Source organism: Gouania willdenowi, chromosome 15 (genome assembly GCF_900634775.1).
Source record: "Gouania willdenowi chromosome 15, fGouWil2.1, whole genome shotgun sequence".
In the NCBI taxonomy this organism is placed as follows: Eukaryota; Metazoa; Chordata; class Actinopteri; order Blenniiformes; family Gobiesocidae; genus Gouania; species Gouania willdenowi.
In genome coordinates, this window is record NC_041058.1 from 18,808,981 (window position 1) to 18,827,228 (window position 18,248).

General features: G+C 35.9%; 1 protein-coding gene across 1 annotated transcript in view; it reads left to right on the forward strand.

Annotated features, from left to right (window-relative positions):
• Positions 1–18,248, forward strand: part of eys (eyes shut homolog) — a 204,169-nt gene that overhangs the window by 60,714 nt on the left and 125,207 nt on the right. Inside the window, exons 18-25 of the mRNA XM_028468732.1 lie at positions 218–340; positions 458–571; positions 1,879–1,992; positions 2,689–2,802; positions 4,780–4,977; positions 7,917–8,038; positions 14,164–14,285; positions 16,326–16,585. Coding sequence (XP_028324533.1) covers positions 218–340; positions 458–571; positions 1,879–1,992; positions 2,689–2,802; positions 4,780–4,977; positions 7,917–8,038; positions 14,164–14,285; positions 16,326–16,585 — 1,167 coding nt within the window. The remainder of the gene's footprint in view (positions 1–217; positions 341–457; positions 572–1,878; positions 1,993–2,688; positions 2,803–4,779; positions 4,978–7,916; positions 8,039–14,163; positions 14,286–16,325; positions 16,586–18,248) is intronic.

An 18,248-nucleotide genomic window follows, 5' to 3' on the forward strand; every position in this document is an offset into this window, starting at 1 on the left:
TGTCTACATGTTACATGTTAATGTAAGGAAATGTTCTATTTTATTTTGAAAAAAAAAAAAAATACCCAAAAAGTACGTGTACAGTCCATCATTCACTCATGCAGTGATTTATGTTAATTCCCAACATTAGTTTCCCACGGCGTTTTAGGAATAGTAGAAGGAAGTGCAATGAATGAAGCAATCTAGCAGGAGATCTTGTCCCCTGTTGTCTCTTCAGGTTTAACAGGCCAGTTCTGTGAGATAAATGTGGATGATTGCGAGGAGCAGCCGTGTGGAGTACTGAGCATTTGTAAAGATGCTCTGAACGGCTACCATTGCTTCTGTGCACCTGGATTTATCGGTAGGTCTAAGCTATGCCGAACTCACTCTTTGTAAGTTAAAGTGGTGTTTTATTCACAGAAGTCATTTCTCAAGATGTCGTACTGTTTTACCACTACTACTACTACTACTGTCTTAGGAAATCACTGTGAGATGGAAGTAAATGAATGTGTCAGCCGGCCTTGTCTGAACGGAGGTACCTGCACAGATGAGCTGAACTCATTCAGCTGCCTGTGCCCTCCAGGAATCACAGGTATTTTTCGGAGAACAAGCACGCACGCTGAAGCACAGAGGTCCAATGTTAGCGCATTAGTGTAACAGCAAGAACGTTTCATTCTTGGAACCATTCTGTGAGTTCTGGGTACTCCACCAACATTCATTGAAACATGCAAGAGACTTAAAAGTGTAATGTGCAGGGCCATGGTGATATGATGGAATGCTTTTACAAGACAAATTATTCAACAAAATGATACATTTAGATTTAAAAATCTACTGAAAGAAAATGTATTAACAAAACAGCTCTAGGTTTCTAATGATATATAATCATAGCTACTGAATACAATTGATTAGGGTAAGTTTGATTAGTTTTATGTGATCTGTAAATGTATTCACAGTATATATTGATAAATAACTGTAAATGTATATTGATATATTGTAAATGTGTATTGCTAAATAACCAATCGATGATAAAAACCACATGTCGGTCCAACTGTATGAATATGTTTTTTGTAAATGCTTTTAGTTGTTTGTTAGCGTTGTTGTGTGACGTTTTTATGTAATTGTGTACTAAACTGATAAGATAATTGTAATGGGTGTGCACCTTTAGGATGCATTCATACCTGAAAATTCTAGATCGATTAAAAAGCTCTTTTTGCTCCTTGATTGTTAAATGTTGTGAAAGAACATTTAACAACAACTAAATAATAATACATTCTGCACACTCTTACTTGCCTGTTTGACCAAGTGTTGAATTTTGTATTTCACACAGTGACAACTGTGCATTGAAATATGAAAGCTTAATGTTGACCTGCTATTATTGCTGAGTTATCAAACTGTATTTCCAAAAGATGAGAGTCAAAGACTCAACATTAAACTATTAAAAAAAAATAAAGATAAAAAAAAAAAAATAAACTTTTTTTTTAGGCTTGAAGCTCCATTTGATTTACCATTTGAGATCCTGCACACACATTAAAAAAAAGATAGCAATACTTTCCATTGCTTTCTTTGTTGACACCATCTTGTATTAGTGTTGTAACTGTCTTTTACTTCATTTGATCTTTTTTCATGGAGGGCTTTATTCTTAGAGCTGTTAAATGTACACTAGTTTGCCATAACTAACTACTATCAGATACTAAATATTCTCATCATGGCACCTGTTAGTTTGTACTTAAGGCAGTAAATAAACAGTTTGTGCCAAATTCTTTTTTTTTTTTTTTTTATTCTTTTCTATGGGCAGCCACAATTATTTAACATAAGTAGTTAAATGTTGGATAAAAATATGTGTCAATATTTGTTAAAATTTGATAATACAGATTGACTTTCCTTATTTTTTTTCTCCAGGCGATTTCTGTGAAGTGAACGCTGACGAGTGCATTTCTTCTCCCTGCCAACACGATGCAACATGTGTCGACCTGGTGAACGGCTATACATGTGACTGTTTGCCTGGCTTTACAGGTACATGATTCATTATAGACATACAGACTCTCTCTGTTATAGCGTGTTTAGAGAATTATCAGATGGTATAAAGGCAGGTGTTTTTTTAAAATCTTTATTTTATAAAGTGATTTTTTTTTTTTTTTTCCATTTTGGTTATAGTGTCCTCTCAAATTAAATAGCAATATTTCATGAAACAATAAAGAAGTGAGCAACAATCAGCAAAGAAGTCCTGTGTTTGCAGATATTTAGAATTGTTTCTTCTCTGTTTTAATTTGGAGTGCAAAGGCAGTACAGACAAAATTAAATTAAGATTTGTTGTAATTTTTTTTTTTTTTCAAAAATGTTAAATAGAAGTAAACTTTGTCACAGTGATTTTTGTGACGTTACATCAGAAAAAAAAAAAAAAACTGTACAAAAAACACACACTGGTTTTGTACTTGTATTCAATATTTCAAAGCAATATCCATGTTTTTGTGAGGCATAACACAATATTTCAAAACAACAAGATCAATCTTTGATGTTTTTATTAAAGACACTAAATGCTTGTTTGTGCCCTAATGAAAGATTGATTTAAAATGATGGAAACAGCCTGCGGTCCTGAAGAAGTGGAACGTCTCATGTGAAATAACCCAATGCCCCCTGAAATCAGCGTGTTTCACATTTTAAACACTTACAAACACTTCCCTTTTTTTTTGTTCTTTTTGTCTTTCAAAGGTGCAAAATGTGAAATTGACATTGACGAGTGTGCGTCAGCTCCCTGCAAGAATGGCGCAACGTGCATCGACCAACCTGGTAACTACTTCTGCCAGTGTGCGTCTCCTTTTAAAGGTAATGAGCACTGAGGGAATGGGGACAAAATAGCAAAGATAATTCACTTCATGTGCTATTATTTTCAACTTCACGTCTCAACAATATGTCTTAGTGCGTTACCTGTGGTTTAAAAAAAAAAAATGATTCAGTTATTCTGTGTATCCATAGTTTCAAAACTGTTTGCAAATACATTTTTCAACGGGGGCTGCAAGGATAAAGCAAGAGTATGCTCGAAAAAAAAACGGTTTCTTAATTAATTACACTTTCCTGAAGGTAACAAACACCAATGTAAATTGTTTTTGTAAGAAAATGCTTCATTACGAAATTAGAAAGTGTTATCGTAAACTTAAGCACCATAAAGGATTGACTTTGAAAACATTCATTTGTCCAAAGTCGCCCTAGAGCAACCTCGCCTTAACAAAATCATGGAAAGAATCTTGAAGGACTTTGGTGAAAAACCCAAAGACCTTTTCTGACACATCTAATGAGCTCATTGGCTGTAAGATCTTCCTGGATATACAAGAGTCAGGGCAGACCTTCACAAATCTAAGCTTTTACTGCAAAGTTGCCCAAAGGAAATGGCTCCTAAAAAGGCACATAGAATCTACTTCAAAGAGACACTGACAGTGTAAGGAGAAAATTCAGAGCTCTTACGGAAATGAAAATGGAAGTCTTCAGCTATAATTCAAAGGGCTGTAGAAAGCACAGCAGAAATGAGGCACAGATGATTACCCATGTAACACTATTTTCTGTAATTTGCGGCAGCTGGTACTTCATGGTGTGCCTGCAATGTAACCGTTCCATACATCTAAAGCGCAGAGTAAACTGTCAGTATGAAGGACCAAAGTTATTGTCACACATTTGTAATAATTACCAGTGCAACTAGTGTCATTTATGGAGAAATAATTAAGATATTTTTTTTTTGTATAATTCATACAAAATAACAATTTAACCTATGCAAAATTGTACATTAAAAAAATATTTTTTGACTACTAATTACTAATTAATTACTGTCTGTCTGTCTAAACTGACATTGTAGCTCACAAAAAAAAAAAACAAACATAAATTATAGTATAGATTACCAAATAATTCAATTGTAGATCAATCATCTGAGATATCTCAAATATCTAAATACTAAGACAAATTCAATGTATATTCCACAATATTTGGAGAATCACATTTTTCCCATGCTTTTTTCCCATGGCTGCAGTCATTTTAAATTTAAAATTGTTCAGAGAAGTCAATTTTCCAGCAATTGATTAACAAAATTTCCACAAATTAAATAAAAATTGGTCTCAAAATTAATGAAATTTGAAAGAGAAAATCCTGCAGGGACTGATGTGTCACTTATTGCTTGGATATTGTTGGCGCCTTACATACTATATTTATGATTTATACGTTGTGCAAAGTACAAACTTGGGTACTTTCCACAATTCATCTATGTTTTTTTTTTTAATTTCTATTCACGTACCCCATGACAATTTCTGTACCCCACTTTGGGAACCTACGCTCTACACTCATGTTTTCCTCTTTTTACATCTTCCATTTCTGTTTCATTTTTTGCAAACATTTTTCCAATGCATGATCCATGAGTATCCCTCTTTTTGATTTGCAAATGTAAAAGTATAAAATGAATTTCATTGACTTTGTAAGCATGTTTATACTGTTTATATGTTGATTGTTTAATTTAAAAGCTTACAAATACTCATATACAGTATTTATTTTTATAAATCCAAAGTGCATACTTAGACGCAAATAATCACAACAAATATGTTGTGTAGAGTACTTGGCAAACTGAGCAAGTTTGAACTTGTTTGTTGGAAAGCATCAGCTCCTATGAGAGGGAGTTTGACACAGTATGTTACCACACAGACAGGAAACATAGCATTGGGTTATTTTTTTTGATAGCTCTACAAACACGTTTTTATTGAATTCCTTCAGAGATTGTTTTCCCCTGGATGGTCTTTTTGTGTGTGCTTCTGTGCCTCGCTCCAGGTCATAATTGCGAGTTCTTGCCGTGTGAGGCCAGTAATCCCTGCGAGAACGGTGCAGTGTGTGTGGAGGAGTGGGATCAGGACCATTTCCCTTTAGGTTTTCGCTGTCACTGTCGGCAGGGCTTCGCTGGCCCCCGCTGTGAAATCAATGTGGATGAGTGCGGCTCCAGCCCCTGTTTTCACGGCTTCTGCTATGATGGTATGAATCATCTTATCTCGGTAATATTCTTTTTTTGGAAAAAGCACTTGAGATGGAAGCAAAGCTCCATAAATGCACTGTCAGACATGAATGTAGTGTATTTATCTTCATTCGCTTTGCTAGTTTAAAAGTCCAAGAGGAAAATTTCCAGGGGGTCAACGCCATGAAAGGATCTTAGAGTCAATAATAATACACAGGGATCTGAAACTTGCTGCATGACACTTGATTATTTCGCTAAAGAGACTGTAAAAAGAAATAACCTGTGCATTACTGTTATAACTCTGATTTTTAACAGCTGATGTCTCCAAATCAAGGGTGTCAGACTCACTTATAGTTTAAGGGCCACATTTGGTCCAGTTAGATCTAAAGTGGTGGAATCAAAAAATTTTTTTTAGAAACAGCTGTAGAGCGTTTTTTAAACAATTTTTGAGCCATAATTTTAAAGCATTGTGTTGTGTAAATGAGCTAAATCATCCCTTGGATTCTTTGATGGGCCGAAATGGACATAATTTAGATTTAATCCACAAATGCCGAATGTGACGTGGGCTAATTACAGATCTACAGTTTGCTTTTTACCTAAATGTTTGAATTCAAGGCTTTTTTTTTATTTACTTCCAAATAAGCTGAATTGAAAAGTTTATTGAACTTTTAGTTTAAAAAATCATATATTTAAATAACTATGGTGCAAATAGACCTGGGCAATATATCGAGATTCAAGATAAACTGAGTTTTCTATTTCGGCGATATAGAAAATTACACTATCGTCTTTATTGATATATTCTTATTTTATAGCTTATTTTGTATTAAAATACTTGTATTGGGAATCGCTGCTTTTGCTACTTCTCAGAACATCATGAAAAGCACAATTAGATGGATTACTGAAAATGTCCTAAACCAGACCTTCCCCTAAACAAGCCACACTACAGAACTCACTCACACGTGCTGTCCCTTATAGGAGAAAAAAGCCTAAAGTAGCACATATCATGCAGCTGTTTGTTAATAAATGTATCTGTGTGACATTTTTCATCCGCAAATTTAACCTACAATTGTATCTCCAGTAAGACTTTATTGAGATGTATATCGCCATTTGGAGTAAAAATATCAAGATATGAATTTTGGTTCATATCGCTCAGCCCTAGCAAAGCATTTATTAAAGAACATACAGATTTACTGAATTTTCAGAGCTTTCCTTAGACATGTTTCTAAACAGACTTTCTTAGTAAAAATTCAGAGGGCCACAATGAAGACAATGTCGTGCCAAAGTCTGTCCCCGGGCCTTGACTTTGGCACGTGTGGTCCAACAGTATGTTTAGATCAGCTCACTCTGATACCTTTGAATGATGAATGTAGACCATAGATAAATACAGTGGTGACCTCATGGTTAAGAAAGTAGACTTATAGGTTCCCTGATTCAAATCTTTGGGAAAACGCAGACAAGTTTCACTACAGTTATGAACAAATTATACATACATATTATTAATAATCAGAAGTCAAAATAATGGATTACAAGTACTCACATTACTGTAATTGAGTTGCTTTTATGGGTACTTGTACACCCAACCGTGACTGAGTGAATTATAATTTTTTTGTTTCAAAATGATCGACAGACATTGAGAAACTACAAAAAAATGAAATGACCAGACAGCAATCAAATGCATCACATCGTACTATCATAGCCGACCAACCAGATTAAACATAATGCATAACGCCAAAACCAGCCTTGAGTGCAGTTCATAAATGTAGCAATACTTAGAGCCAGATCTTTTTTTTTTTTTTTTTTTTTTTTTTTTTTAAATTACATTTATTGGTGTTATTTTACTTAAAAAAAAAAAAAAAAGACAAACCTTTTATTTTACACAGATGCCTTTGTGGGAAATTCAATAAACCCCAACTGTGCGAGATTTCATCTTTTCCTTTTTAAGTTTATACACGAGATGTTATACTATCAGTACTATTTAGTTGAGCTACTTTTTACTTGTACGTGATTATTTTGTGTATGACATATTTGTACTTGTACTTGAGTACAGTTTCAATCTAGTAACAGTACTTCTACTTGAGTATATCAGTACTCTTTACACACCTCTGTTAATAATAATAATGTTAAATACAACTATAACTGAGTCTAATTGTCAGTAACTCTAGAGTAATTTACTAAGTTAGGGTTATTTACTAAAGGTTAGTGAGGCATGCTTTCAGGGCCTGAGCCCAGGCAGCCACCAGGGACAGCAGCGCATAGCCACAGTGGCTTCTATGAGTAATGCTGCTGCCACCCAGGACCCAAAGCATTTAATGAGAGTAATAGCATCCACACGTACCAAGACAGAGTGACAGCATAGATTACGTGGTAAATCTTTGGGATAATGAAGAATCCTGGGACCCTGACTTGGAAAGTAATAAATTCACTCCTGTAAGAACTGCAATTATCTGTGTCACTGGCTGGCTGTACAAGTGTTGTGTTGGAGAAACAGAATGATGCATCCCTCTTTACATTGTCAATAATTAACAAGAGGGAAGGAATGGCTTAACGTGGGGAAATTGGTACTTCAAATGTAAAAGTGGGCCCATTTGTAGTCCCTGAACAAAGAATGAAAATGAGAGGGAATCGCCGTCACTGCCGTGCATCCTTTCAACGTGTCACAAGCATGTTGTGAGCGTAGCAAACATGACGAGGCTTTTAGGATTCCACCGTGAGAAATGATGAATAGTCAGAGCAAACAGGACATAGGAAACGTCTTCAGAAATAGAAACTAAATGGTTATTATAAAGTGACATACGTAGCCTGATTGATTGGTGCTTACGATCCCCAACAACAGGTTTTACCGTCACAGTCACAGTGCTGATTGTACTTGATTTTCCTTGCCTGGTTCTTAAAACTTACAGAGAGATGAAGTGGATTCAGTGATGATACAAATTGCTGTAATGATCCACCTTTTGTATAGCTGTAGATGGTTATTACTGCCTCTGCAGCCCTGGTTATGTCGGCCCCAGATGTGAACAAGACATCGACGACTGCGTCAACAGTTTGTGCAGCACCAACTCGGCATGCAGGGACCTCCATCTGGTAAGTATAAATAGTAGGAATGTAACGATTCACTCAACTCCCGATACGATTCGATTCACGATACTGGGTTCACGATACGATTTTCTCACGATTTATTTTACAAAATGGGAATGTTGACAAATGACTGAAAAATATTCTTTTATTGTTTGGGGGAAAATACTGTACTATTTTCCTTTTATTTTTCATTGTCAAAAGAATCCCTTGATAAACTATTCAAAATGATCCAATTTAACTAAAAATAAATCTTGAATGAAATAAATAAAGGAATATACAAATGAAGAAGAAACCTATTAATTTAAATTCTGGTTCTATAGTAAACAATTCAAAACTGCATAATAGTTCTTTTTCTTTTTAAAAGTGCAACTGAAAATGTATTTTGTGCCTTAACAATTGGACTTTAAAAAAAAAAAAAAAAACAGTCATTTTACTGTATTTACGTCAGATATTTATTTAGACCAGCAGACGGCGCTGGTAACCCAGTGGTCGGTTGGTATGTAGTTATTCCACCAGTGAAGAAGAGAAGCTATGCTAGCAGACAGAGCTAATAGAAAAATGTGACTTTTACAAATATTCACGTAATATTACAGATATTCTTTCGGTGCTAAAGGGGTAAAGAATCATTTATGAGCATGTTTAACAGTAAATGGCGGCCAGAAAGAAAATAGTAGCAGACTCCGCCCGTCACGTCCGCTTCTGGAAGGATTAATAGATAGCGCCCTCTGCTGTTTAAAAAAAGTACTGCGATTCAATTTTCAGAGCATCGATGTGAACCGTGGTACCTATGAATCGATTTTTAACTGCCTTACAATTAATCGTTACATCACTAATAAATAGTATAGGATGAATGTGCAATTAGAACTTCACCAAAAAACAATGTATAGCAAGTGTTTGGAGTTACAGCTAAATATTTGTATGTATTTTATAAGCAAAGGCATTTAAAAAAAAAAGCTTCACATAAGTGTGCAGGTGTACACCCGTAATTTAAATATAAAAATGAAACTGAAAGCTCAGTATATCTGTTCTATTCAGAAATAATATCTAAAAGAAATCCTGAAATAACCAAAAGAATGCCCTCAATCATTCAGCATGTTTTGTTATATTTACCTTTCTTTTTTTTTTTTATTCTTTTCATTCCCGGGGTCTGGGAATGTCAATAATTTCTATACCCATCATTTGATTGAGGGGATTAGCTACTTTATCTTGCAGGAAGTGTTTCCTGAATTACTGAATGTCCTTGAATGCATCAAGTGCATAGACAAATGACATGCAGGAAAAATATCAGTGATATTTTATGCTTTAAAAGCAATTGAAAATACGATCAAACTTGGCTGTTTGTGTATTGTATTCACTTATTTTATTTAACAAAAACATATTTCATAAACCTTAGTGAAACATCTTAGTGAAAATGGAAATGTTTAAAAATTACAGAGGGTTTTGAATAAGTTAATAGTAACCAGGATTTGTTTAAAACAAGGTGGGGACACATTTGAATGGCACAATAATGGACATAAAAATGGTTGATTTGCTTTACATTTGATTAGAGAAAAATATTTACTATTTTAGCATTGATTTTTAAACACAAAGATTAGTAGCTGATACTGATACTATGTCACAATATTACAGGTATGATAATCATCGTGCAACATTTTAGGGCCTTAACTTAGTAAAATACAAGCATACTTTTGTTACTTTTTCAAAGTCAGTACTGTGATCTATTGCAAGTGCAAAAACGCCTAAAGGAACTAAAAGCTGCTCACGATTGAAAACTCTTCAATGAGTACCAGCTGTTCATTTGCTAACAGATTGCAGGAGTGTAACAGATGTGTTATAGATACATTCGTTGGCTTTGTCCCTCCACTAACTGCAGCATTATTGCAGACAATGCAAGTATTTAAAATTAGAGCCCGATGTTTGCATCTGTGTCACAGACCCATAAATAGTGCAAATATCTTCTAAACAGTATCTCAGAATCTGCTAATTTGTTCCTGAGGTTTTCTCAGATAATATGCTCATTTAGCTACACCTCTTGGCAGCGGGTTACACTGATTTACTTTGTAATCTTTTATCCACAGTGCATTGTCAAAGCTTATTGTGTGTTTTGTTTCTTTCTAAACTCGGGAAGCACACAATGTTATATGATCCTCATCTTGAGACTTTTTTGGTACAGGTAAAAGAAAAAAAAACAACTTTTTGGTTTTGCATGTGAGGAGACAACGTTTTAGCCAGTATCCTTTCTGCATCTACTTTTTCTCAAGTTAATATAGAAAAACTGAGTATTTTATATAAAGTCCTTTCACTTCCTCTTGTTTACCGACCTGCTGTTTCTCACTCCGAACACCATGTCCCAATAAGCTTTCGCCTATTTTGGAAAATTGAAGTCCCTGAAGGTGACTGAGCAGCAGAAATGAGATTATGTTCAATTGAAAGACGTACGGAAATCTTTAAGGAAGTCTCCCGTAGGTGCTCATTTTGAGAGGACAGCACATTTTGCCCTAAACCACTAGGCCTGCAGTGACAAAATTACATCAGACAAAGTTTAACAGCTTCCCATCAGTGTATGAAATAAAGATTAGCATTCATTCAACCAGACACACCCAAGACCTTTAGATAGGATGTTGGCCATATGACTGCCTTCATAATTTATGCAAAGAGGTAATAAAATTAAGCAGCTACCTTGGAAAGTCATAGACAAGCAGCCATTCCTTCCCAATGCAGTGATTAATGATGATACAGCAGTGGATAGCATTGGAATTGAATTGTATACCGCTCTGGATAAATAAAGAAAATCCAAGTATTTACATTATAGAGCTTTACATGTGTGAACTTTGATGTAAAATATATTCCCTTGTATACATTGACTATAAAGGGCACGTTTAAGTCAAACATATTTTACATGCTTCCCTGTCTATGATTAATCTCTGTAATACATTAGCATTGGGCATAATAAAGGGCATGATAAAGACCCTCGCCACGTAACTTTGAAAAGGATCAAAGCAACAAATCTGGCTGCCTGTTGTCCGAGGGGGGGAGGGGGGGTGTGCGGGGGTGGTGGGAGGAATACATCTACATAGCAGTAATGTGAAGACAAGCATGAATCTTTCAGTGTTTTAACTGCTTTTTTTTTTTTTTTTTTTTAGTAGGAGGTCATATTCTGCATTTGTTGCAAGAAAATACAAAGAAATTCAGTCATTCTTAAGGCTTTCTGTTTTCTGTAACCAAGCAACAATATCCATTGATTGCACCATAATTATCGTTTTCAGAATACGTAAACTAGGGTGACCATATTGTGATTGGCAAAAAAGAGGACACTTGTCGGACACTCGTCGTCATACTCAAAGTGCTCGACGTTTTCATGAATCCGTTACGGCAAAATACAGTATAATATATACATAAGTTGCTATTGTCTATAAGGTTTAAAAATACATTCTCTCCTTATAACAAAAAGACTTTAAAAAAAAAAAACTATCTGAAATCAGTGGTGACTCAATAACAATCTGTCATTGAAAAATCTCACATATACCATCTTAAAATTTGTCCTAGATATGAAAACTATGACAAAAAACTCAAGGCTTACAGATCATCACAAATCATCAATAAACGTACACTTCAATAAATAACCTTTTTAATTAAATCCACCACTATTTGGTCTCTTTTAATCTCTCTTTCTCTTGGCCTTTGGTCCTCTCTTTTCCTCGTGTTTGCTGATTTTGTTAAAACAAAGCAGCATCTTTAATGATTCTGTCACGTGAGTGAAATTAAAATAAAGAACAACTCCTTAGCTTTCAGAAACTGGTGGAATTTCTGAGATATCGTACATATTAGCAGTGTTGGGCGGTAACGCGCTACTTGTAACGTGTTTCCGCCCCAACGTCACTTTTGACAGTAACTAGTACTGTAACGCAATATTTTTTCTAAAGAAATAATGCCGTTACCGTTACAATGTGCTGCGTTTGTCCGTTACTTTGCTAGCTTCAGTGTACTTCCTGTTTACAGTGGCGCTACATTTTTTTACGGGATGCCGTGCCAAACACGTCAAAACAGTAGAAGAAGAAGCATTGTCAGATTGTGTTTCTGTTTACATCACATGCGCCAATCATGGCGAGTCAATGCGAGAGCAAGATGAGCTTCTCAGAGTGGAAATATGCATATTATTTTTGTCTCCAAAAGATGCATCAGTGAAGCTAAGCTAACACTGCGGCTGGATTTTAACGGACTTTGACTGTTATCCAGGGACAGGTCAGCCAAACTATTGCACAGTATGTTGTCGTAAATAAGAAGCCAGTCGCTACTGCTGAGTCACTGCTAACAGCAGCTCATTAGCCTTGTGTAGCTGAGAAAAATGCTGTGAATTTATTTTTCCACATTTATTTTTATAAGCATTTTCAACAGCAGAATGTGCACCTGGAATATGCACAGCTTACTTTACATTACTGTGCTAAGGCTGAAAATGTACTATTTTAATTTTGGAGCAGCTGTTTTGTGCTTTATATGCACATCATTTATGGTTGTTTTATAGCAGTTGATCAACAGTGGATTATTATATTATTACAGCACTGATATGAAGCTGTATGGACACAAATGACCCAAAATAAATAATACATTCTTTAATTCTAAATAACTCAAAAGTTACTTTTTCCAGTAATGCTATACTTTTTGGTGTAAGTAATCAAAATAGTAACTGAGTTACTTTGTGAATGAAGTAACTAGTAACGGTAACTAGTTACTTTTTTTCAGTAACTAGCACAACACTGCATATTAGCAGAGTTATGGTTCCACTAGATGCGTTCAAGGTCCCTGGGAAACATGGACAATTTCATTAATTTGTAAATGATCCCCAGACAGCCTGGACAAGACATAAAAAGAGGACATGTCCCAGCAAAACCGGACGCATGGTCACCCTACATAAACTGATAATATAGTAAAAAAAAAACAAAAGACCTCCTAAAAATAGCATCTGCATTAGGTAGTGTTAGGCAAGTTACTTTAAAAGTGTAATACTTTTTATATTACAAGTTACGGGCATAAAAACGTAAAAACATTTGTATTACAATATTGCCACCTCCAAAATGTAACTGAGTTACTCTACTTTAAGTTACTTTCAGCCAAACCGCACATTTGAGTTATGTGAAGCCATTTTAAAATACTAATCTTATTGCATTGATACCATTACAGATTAATGTCTACAAATGGGACACCACAAAACACTTGCCTTTTCCTTATAATATTTTATTGACCTTTTAATCAGTCATCAGCACCTTAACATATTCTTATTTAACAATGTAAACATGTAATCAATGCTTTAAAATGTGCAACATTTGCAAAACAATGTCTGAACATAGGCCAACAAAAATGTCCTCTACAACATTTAATCAGTCACCATAAAACAAATGACTGGAAATGTAAAATGTAACTGTAAATACACTTAATGTAATTAAAATAAGATGTAAAATATGCCTTAGAGCTAAAAAGGCTACATACCAAATACAAGTTTACATAACTTGTATTTGGTATATAGACTCTATAATAGAATAACTAAGGACCTGAGAATATATAGTCAAATGGATGTTATATCACACTGACTACAGATGAGAATAAATCCTACATAAAAAAAAAAAAAAAAAAAAAAAATGAAATTGTCTTCAGAACAACTGTTTGACCAGAGAGACAAGCTTTGATGTAAATTTTCTGTGTTCAAAACAGGGGACGGGACTTAGACAAGCAAACTTCTGCTCTAGTCTCCTTTTTCGGCATGTACAAAAAAAAAAAAAGAATAACAAAACTTCTGTGAATGCAACCATGTCGGAAATAAACTGAAAAAATAAATAAAAATAAATCACAATGAGTTTCTTTTTCTACGCCACAGAAAGGTGTAGAAATTAGGGTTGTGTCTTCATCCCTTTTTTGACTTTTTTTCCCCGTTTTCATCGGAATATCGGTAGTATGCATTAAAGTTTCCTTGTAACTTGCGTTACTGAGATTGTCACAAGTAATATATTGCTGATTTTAGTTTCAGTTATGCGTTTTGTGTTACTCCCAGCACTGGCAGCAGGACAAGCACAGGCACAAGATTTCACCATATTACTGTGTGGATCCAAGAATGTTTCCTTCTATTCTGTGTGTTGCAGAGCTACGAGTGTGTGTGCCATTCGGGCTGGGAGGGGGAGCACTGCCAACGAGAAATTGATGAATGTTTATCACAACCCTGCAAAAACAATGCCACCTGCACAGACCTTCTCAACAGCTACAAGTAAGCGTGTGCGCTGGCTCGAGGGCACCGTCCTCATAAGGCCCATAAGTCACTTAATAAATGCAGGAAAAGAAGCCATTTGCAGATAGCAATGTGTCCTTCCACTGGCAGCTGAGATAATGAATTGCAGATGGCAGGTAAAACAAATGAGTCAATCAATGGCTCACAGCATGAAAAGGTTTCAGGGGATCTGTCTCTGAGTCATTGGAGTAAAAAGCGGGTGTATCTGCGATGTCTGCTAAGTCCCCTCACTCTCACTGGGGAGAAGAAAAACTGCTTCAGGTGTAAAAGTTAGGGAAAACGGTGGATTGGTTGGTGTTGCTTAGATACTCACTGCCACCAAGTGGAATATTCCTCCAGCTTCAGAACAGAATACACACGCACACACGCTGCTTTGCTTTCCTTCCCTTTGTTAATCCGTCCTTTTTCTCTCTGTACGTGTCTTCGTCTAGCATGCATACATTCCTGTTTAATCCCCACTCGGCTGTCTAACCCCTGTGTCCTACATTCAGCTGTCCAGAATTAAAAGCTGCTCTGACCTATAGTGCAATTAACCTGTAAATGTCCCACATTGTCACGATCCAGTAGAGTATATAGTGCCTATAAGTGCTGTAGCTCTGTGTGGAGAAATGTGTCCTCTGGGTCAGTTTTTAAAAATGTGCCATTGCCGTACTCAGAGAAGCTTGACAACACTGGTATTAAGTGGGATGTCATGGGGGGCAATCTGCCACACCAAATACTGTAAAACAACTGGTGTTTGTCAGGGTTGGGGTCAATTATAAATGTAATTGCGTAGTTGGTAATTAAATACAGTTGTGATGTATTTGTAATTTAAAAAAAAAAAAAACTTAATCATAATTGAATTGGAATGTCATTTGTAATTTCCAGGATCATTTTACAATGTCAGTACCAATATTTTCATTGATTAGGAAGCTAAACAACAACTGCTCAATCCACTGCTTTATATCCAGACAAGCGCGCACTGAGCGCTGGGTTTGCTCATTCTCTGTTCCAGACGGCTTGTTTTCTCGGCGCATCACTGCAAACAACAAACAACAGGCTTATGAGTCTACTGAGTGCCTGCGGTGTCTGCCATGTTGTAAACAAACAAAGGTCTGAGCTGCTACGGGAAGCAGGAGGGTCAAATGTCATCGGCTGCTGGTCCTTTAATACTTTTTTAGTTGGTTTTATTTTGTGAACCTTTGAATTTTATATCACCATTTTTATCATTTCCTAGTCACTGTTTTTGGCACTTAAAATATTTTAATACTATGTAAATCATATTACAAATTAGATTTTTCCGAATTAATTCGGTAAAACTTAAATGAAAACTTTTGATCACGGGGGGGGGGCAATGTCCCCCCTGGGCATACTTTGCATATGCTGAATCCTGATTTTAAAAGTACTCGGATCGGGCCATGCGTGGTATCAAAGGAAAGGTCTGCCCCCCCCCCCCCCCCCCCCCCCCGAGTCTTAATATCTGCTTGATTTTTGGGTTGAGTTTGACGTGGCCCTCTAGAGCCGAAACGCATAATTTTCGGGCCAAAGAAAAGTGTTCATTTTTTGTGAAATGTGGGAATCAGCAGACAGGTTTTTTTTTTGTGTTGGTATGTTGCGGTTTTTGTTGGTGTGTTGTGACTTTTGTTAGTGTGCTGTGTGGCCCTTTTGAGCCACCATACTAACTGGACCAGTACGTTTTCAACAATGAATCCCTCTGTAAAAAGTGAGGGGGATGAATTTTAGTTTTTTATGAAAGTGCGGGTGTCGCATTCCCCACGGGTGAGACGCGCCTGCCAATTACAACTACAAAGTCAATCATCTGAACTAAATTACAATTCAATTACAATGGCAACATATTTTTTTTATGTTTTTTTATATTTTTTTTTTTATATGTTTATATGTTTTTTTATATGTTCATAATGATGTCTTAATTGTAATAAATTAGCAATTATAATCATAATTGACCTCAACCCTGCAGTGAAAGTGAAGTCACAAATCCCCTTTATAGTATATACCTTTCTTCTCTCGGCTGTATCCGAGGTGTTTATGTTCACCAGGTTGGTCCGGGGCAGACTGCACTGAGGATGTGGATGAGTGTGATTCTGGGCCTTGTCTAAATGGAGCTCAGTGTCAGGAGTCAGACGTACCTGGGGAATTCTCCTGCACCTGCCCCCCCTTCTTCAGCGGGCCCTTGTGCAGTCAGCCTTATGACCCATGTGACCCCCACCACAATCCCTGTCTACACAACTCCACCTGCCTCACACGCTCCAATGGAAGCGCCTCATGCAGGTGCCCAGCGGGTGAGTGAACACACTCTGCAGAGCCTGGTGCTCATCGCAGCTTTGTTTTAGCGTGCAGAACTGCTACAAAAACAGAGTTGTTCAAGTATTAGAAAAATGGTTTTAAGGAACTTACTTTTTTCTGTGTCAAGACATACAAATATAACACAAACAAGTAAGTTATTACCAAAAACTGGGGCTATATTAATTAATATGATTAAGAACTTTTAGAGAATTGTATAAAGAATATTGAGTTATATTTATCCAATTAGATTCTAATCTTTATCTAATTATTTGGATTAAATTTTATTTATGGTTAAAAAACAAAATTATGGTATGGAGTAGTGTTGTGCTCAAGACCACACTATCTAAGACCAAGACTGGCCTGAGACCAGAATTAAATAACATTCTCTCTCTCGTTTTAGTTTTTTTAAATACATTTGACAGACAAAAAAAGGTCTCTGCAACTCTATCAAAGCAGAACGTGTAAAACTCTCGACTACACAAAAAAGTTGGTGTTGCATAATTCTTGAAAAAAAAAAACTCATATGTATTGAACCTACACACCGTAGAGTGTTTCCTTTTGGCTGAGGTTTTACCGAGGTTTCCTTTGTGGTTCGTGAAACCAAATTTAACGATCAACGAATTGGCGGACACTTTATTTCTAGTTTCTCCACACTCAAATTTCCATCCTTGTGATGCCTCCCAACTCTCTCTCCCGCTTGTGTGTGTGTGTGTGTGTGTGTGTGTGTGTGTGTGCGTGCGTGCGTGTGCATGTGTGTCAGTCACATTAGGAAGGTTGCAGTCATTATACGGGTTGGATTAACGCGTAAATTAAGGATATCTATCGTTTTATCCAGTTCTTCTCCTTCTTACTAGGACCAGACTCGAGTATTATAACACTAGAATAGAAGTTGTTTTTTTTAGATGGAATTTATTAGCCACGGAAATTGCATTATTCTAATTGTATGCAAAAAACAACAACAAAAAGCTAATCAGCCATAAGAGGGAAACATTACTTGTTTCTCCTCAAAGTTAACGTGTTAGAAGCTGGGTAAGGTTCAAGAACATTTGACTGGTTATCTGCCATCGCTGTTACGGCACATTCAGGCAGAAAGTAGTCAGTATACTCATACAGTGAGCATTTAAGCAATAGACTTTGACTACAGCTAAGCTGACCTTCATTGGTCCGTTCTTTTTCATGTCACACAAATGTTTTTTTTTTTAGCAGAATGATGCTTTGGTTTGGTTTTAAATGAACCTAGAATTCACTACATCTGTATGACAATATTTTGAAAGGCGAGAAGATGAAATCTTTTCATTCTCGCTACATCGATTTCAAGGCAGTGTGTCTTTTTAACTGCAGGAGACATAGTTAATTTCCAAAGGTCTTGATAGCTGCCAGAAAATATAGACATAATAATGTTGTTGAAAAAGAACATGTCCATATCTTAAATCTGGGCTGTGTAGACTGTTCTAGTTTGTCTCTCGTTATGCAAAGTTCATGCACAAAAAGGAAAATTTGTTTTGAAGAATATCAGGATGACACGATTAAGTTTTCATTTAAGACTGGAATAATTGTTAGTTTCTATTTTTACTCTATATAGAACTTTTTTTTTTTTTTTTTCTTTTTTTTATAAACAATGAGAACAATATAGAACAATTGGTGTTATTTATGTTATGG